We start from the raw sequence: 4826 nt of genomic DNA on the forward strand, positions 1-4826 counted from the left end.
GTGTGTGTGCTTTCCACGCATAATTAAACTAATGAAACTCCCAGCGTGAGACCTAATCGCTTGAATCGAGATGCTTGGTTATTCTGCACGATTGATTCCTTTAAAATTGGCGCAGTTTTACATGAGCGTGCGACCACTGAGCATGCGCATATGGCCGCAGGGCACGTTCAGTGTTGCTACATGTCGTCGGTATGACAGGAATCATAACCTGATTCCTGTCAACTTTAACGATTAATATCTCGCGTCGCGGGGCAGAGCAACACTTTTTTCTGCCAGATTCTTTCGTTTCGTCCAAAAACGCGTCGAATGAGCTTAAATTCATCGTTTTTTGTGCTGCTGTAGCTAAACTGTAGAATTACCCCATAAAGAAACGGATTGGTTTATTTCCTTATGCACATGCATATGGACCAATCAATTCTCTTATGCTTATGTTAGAGTTTCCAAGCCTGTTGCAGCCATAGATCGCATTCCAAGCGAAGTCCAACACGACCGTGGTCCAAACCCGTCGAATTTATTTACGTAAGCAATTTCTCGCTCTCGCTGTGAAAATACGAATATTCAAGATGAACCGTTTTATGAAAGTCCTCAAGAGCAAAGAAACTCGTGACTATTTTATGAGGCAAGTGATTATATAGTTCTCTACTAAACTATTACTACTTATGAAGGTCGTGTATATCTGATGCGTACGTACATGCATGATCATCAGATATTATATATACGAACGAGAATGTTTTCTTTTTTCAGCACACACTTTTGGGGCCCTGTTGCTAATTGGGCGATACCGATAGCTGCCATCTCTGACATCCAAAGGGATCCCAAGTATATTAGTGGTAAAATGACCTTTGGTTAGTTCGATTATACACATCTTTATTATATACATTACATTTTGTCTTGTCCACGAGTGTTTACGATTAGGTTGAATAATTCGGTTTACATCCTTCTTGTATTTATCTAATTTCTGTACCTTTTGTTTTATCTAATTTTTGTACCTTTTGAGTTAGCCAAACATATGCTATTAAGTTGTTTTTTGTGTTGCATATAAAATTTACATTTTCTGCTAGTTTGCAACATTTATAATATCTATTTTGTATGTATGCTAGCTATAAGATTTATAACAATTTAATCAGGTGAAAACGCTTGGTAGTTGGTATTCTTATTATGTAATATTGTACGTTTTGTTTTTTACTTATGTTTGGAATAGAGAATAAGGACTCACTGTGAATCTTGTTCCACAGTATTATTATTTATAAGAGTTGATGAGACTAGCTCTTGGAAATTCTGTAACTGTTACTATGTTTACGCGAGCGTTACTTCTGTAGTAACTTAGATAATTCACCCGTTTACGCGGAGTAAATTATCGTAAGTTACTACAAAATCCCGTTTACGCGAAGGAATTATCGTAAGTTACTACTAGAAGTAACGCTCGCGTAAACGTAGTATGTATCTCATTCATTTGGTGTCCATTTTCAAGACTAATCTTTTTCAGCTTTATGCTTATATTCAGCAATGTTCATGAGATTTGCAATCAAGGTGCAGCCACGCAACATGCTTCTATTTGCCTGCCACTTTGTCAATGAAGGCGCACAAGTTACACAAGGTTGTAGATTTATTAAGCATCATTATCTTAGTAAGAAGGAACAGTAAGTCGAAAAATATATGTGATATTTACTTTGCCAAAGCAATAGGGTTTTATATTAATGTATATAAAAATCATGTAAAAATTATGTAAAGTTCATGCAAAATCAATATTTGTAAATATGTAAGTATATAAACAAGAATTATTCTTTGATGAATAGTAAATGTGTTATCAACTTTTCTCTTCGTCAATTTTTAAATTTAAAAATGACGAGAAAAATTGTTTATTAATTCTCTTATCAAAGGACCACGCACTAATTATATGAAAAAAGTGGCCACCGTTAAAATCGACGAAAACTACAGAAAACTGTAGTTTGTGTGATGCCGATGAAAAGTTCAAATCCGCACAACCCTCAAAATATGCTAGTTTTTAAGCTACGAGCCTATAAAGGTAATATTGATGGTATAAAACGTACACATATTATACATAGTATACCCACTCTTAGCGTTACCCAAGATCAACCAGCGTGGAGGTGGTGAGTGTCTGATCTCCTTTTTTGTTCTTGTTTTTATTTTTTTAATATCTTTTATTTTTTTAATATTTTTAATTTTTTTTAATATTTAATATTTTTTGTTTTTTTTTTTATCTCATAATGTTTTTCTATTGTCTCAAACACCTTGATTTGTCAATTGTCAAAATATGCTATAATTGATAGTTTTTTATACCACGAGCCTAATAAAGGTAATATTCGTGGTATAAAAAACTATCAATTATAGCATATTTTGACAATTGGCAAATCAAGGAGTTTGAAACAATAGAAAAACACTATGAGATAAAAAGAAAAAAAAACAAAAAATATAAAATGATAAAAAAATATTAAATAATAAATAAAAAATATTAAAAAAATAAAAACAAGAACAAGAAAGGAGATCAGACACTCACCACTTCCACGCTGGTTGATCTTGGGTAACGCTAAGAGTGGGTATACTATGTATAATATGTGTACGTTTTATACCACCAATATTACCTTTATAAGCTCGTAGCTTAAAAACTAATATATTTTGAGGGTTGTGCGGATTTGAACTTTTCATCGGCATCACACGAACTACAGTTTTCCGTAGTTTTCGTCGATTTTAACGGTGGCCACTTTTTTCATATAATTAGTGCGTGGTCCTTTAATTTCGTACGCCTATTGGTCGAATTTTCGTTACCTTTTTCGTGTCTCATAATCGAACTTACTACCGTGCCAGAAGAAGAACCGTCTCGCCAACGCCGTACGCCTATTGGTCAAATTTTCGTTACACTTTTCGTGTCGCACAATCGAACTTACTACCGTACCAAAGAAGTTTTATTTCGTACGCCTATTGGTCGAATTTTCGTTACACTTTCCGTGTCGCACAATCGAACTTACTATACCGTACCAAAGAAGTTTAATTTCGTACGCCTATTGGTCAAATTTTTGTTACACTTTTTGTGTCGCATAATCGAACTTACTACCGTGCCAGAAGAAGAACCGTCTCGCCAACGCCGTACGCCTATTGGTCAAATTTTTGTTACACTTTTCGTGTCGCACAATCGAACTTACTACCGTACCAAAGAAGTTTCACTTCCGTTACACTTTTTCGTGTCGCGAATCGAACTTACTACCGTGCCTAAAGAAGTTTCACTTCAAAAACTGATGAAAATTGATTCCTGCAGTCGAGCTTCAGTACCGAACGCGGCAACGAAACTGATTGATATAAAAACTCGTGGTGGCTTGATTCACGCCAATCTTGGGTTTTTTAATCTCATCCGTCACGTAGAAGCATGCTTCGCAAAATATGCATATCATGTGGATGTTTTTGATTTAACGTTCGATGACGTTATTACAACGTATGATTTTACGTTTCCGTGCAAAGAGCACGCTTCTGACATACTATCTTTCGCATTAGTTTATTATACGTTCGGTTAAGAATGAGGCAACACGCTCATCAACAAAACTTAAAATTAACTAAAAAATTTGTTGTAAAAAAGACTGTCAAAATTGACCAATGAATAAACTGCTCTTTATATAATAATGTTATATTGTACTTTTTTCTTTACCATGTTTACCAAACCTGAAATGTGTTTTTTTCAAATCTGATACAATTTAAACATTTATTCATAAGTGAATAATGTTAAAATTGTATCAATGATTTATTGGTGAATGATTCATCCGGAATCGAACACCAATATCATCAAAATGTCTCATGCCGTAGCTTAAAGACACTCGACTAAACGTTATTTAAAATCACGGTATAATAAGACTCGGTCATATTTATCGTGCTCGCTTGCATGTACATATGTACAACAAATTTATGCTAAGACTCCATAGACGCGGAAACGCCATGCGGCAGAGTGCGTTGACCAATCAGAAGGCTGCCGCAAGTCGCCTGCGACAAAATCAAAATTTGTGATTGGTCAACGCACTTTTCCGCATATCGTTTCCGCGTCTATGGAGTCTTAGCATTATTGCCCGCCAGTCAGCATCGCGTTCTTTATTTGTCTCGTTATAACCGTACTTAAAGGCGCGTTTTGTAATTCATTGTCTGGCCGCCGCTGTCGTTGCGATCTAGTAGCCCGTAGAGACCCTAGAGAGACCCGACTTCTTGGGAGTCCGCGTGATTGGTGCACGTAACTTGTGTCCACAAAATGGCGCCGCCCAATAGGAACCCTTGCTGATCCAGCGCGAAAAAGCAGACAATTTGGATTGAATTACACTCACTCTCCGAATTTATTTAAATATAGTAATGAATAATACGTTTTTTGAAACATGCATATAAGTGAAATAATAATAAACTAAGTAAAAAAGGTATGATAATATGTATTTAATATATATACATATACATAATGATATAACTATATTATATTTAGTGTAAATTATCGTATTGTCGCATGCATCGCCATAGTTTTACTATTATATATTTTTTTTCGGTAAACGGCCCCCAGAATTCCCTATTCGAAGTCGAAATCGAATAAAACGCATCATTATCTTATTCTTTATGTTGTGACAGTTTCTCAACGTTTCGCATGCAATGGCCTGCATTTTTTCATGAAAAAAATGAACTAAATCAAATTTAGTCGTTTCAAAATTTGTTTTTAGATATGGTAATGGAGGATTCACACTGAGTCCGGCGTCCGACATACGACATCCGACGTCCGACGTCCGATAGCACACAGATTGGAATCGTTTTAGCTCTATTATGGACAAAGATCTTAGAATCTTAATGTT

General features: G+C 35.4%; 1 protein-coding gene across 1 annotated transcript; it reads left to right on the forward strand.

Annotated features, from left to right (window-relative positions):
- The first annotated feature begins 218 nt into the window (after positions 1-218).
- LOC112455635 (mitochondrial pyruvate carrier 1-like) lies at positions 219-1793 on the forward strand. The gene is made up of 3 exons (XM_025017673.1): positions 219-619; positions 745-845; positions 1487-1793. The coding sequence occupies exons 1-3, from the start codon at positions 564-566 to the stop codon at positions 1642-1644; spliced, it is 315 nt and encodes a 104-aa protein (XP_024873441.1). The 5' UTR covers positions 219-563; the 3' UTR covers positions 1645-1793.
- The last annotated feature ends 3033 nt before the right edge of the window (positions 1794-4826 follow it).

Source organism: Temnothorax curvispinosus, unplaced genomic scaffold (genome assembly GCF_003070985.1).
Source record: "Temnothorax curvispinosus isolate PA1 unplaced genomic scaffold, ASM307098v1 QBEX01006272.1, whole genome shotgun sequence".
In the NCBI taxonomy this organism is placed as follows: Eukaryota; Metazoa; Arthropoda; class Insecta; order Hymenoptera; family Formicidae; genus Temnothorax; species Temnothorax curvispinosus.

Coding starts and splice junctions, on each gene's coding strand:
- LOC112455635 (XM_025017673.1), top strand. CDS start 564: ATGAACCGTTTTATGAAAGTCCTCAAGAGCAAAGAAACTCGTGACTAT. Junction 620..744: donor ACTCGTGACTATTTTATGAG/GCAAGTGATTAT, acceptor TTCTTTTTTCAG/CACACACTTTTGGGGCCCTG. Junction 846..1,486: donor TAGTGGTAAAATGACCTTTG/GTTAGTTCGATT, acceptor AATCTTTTTCAG/CTTTATGCTTATATTCAGCA.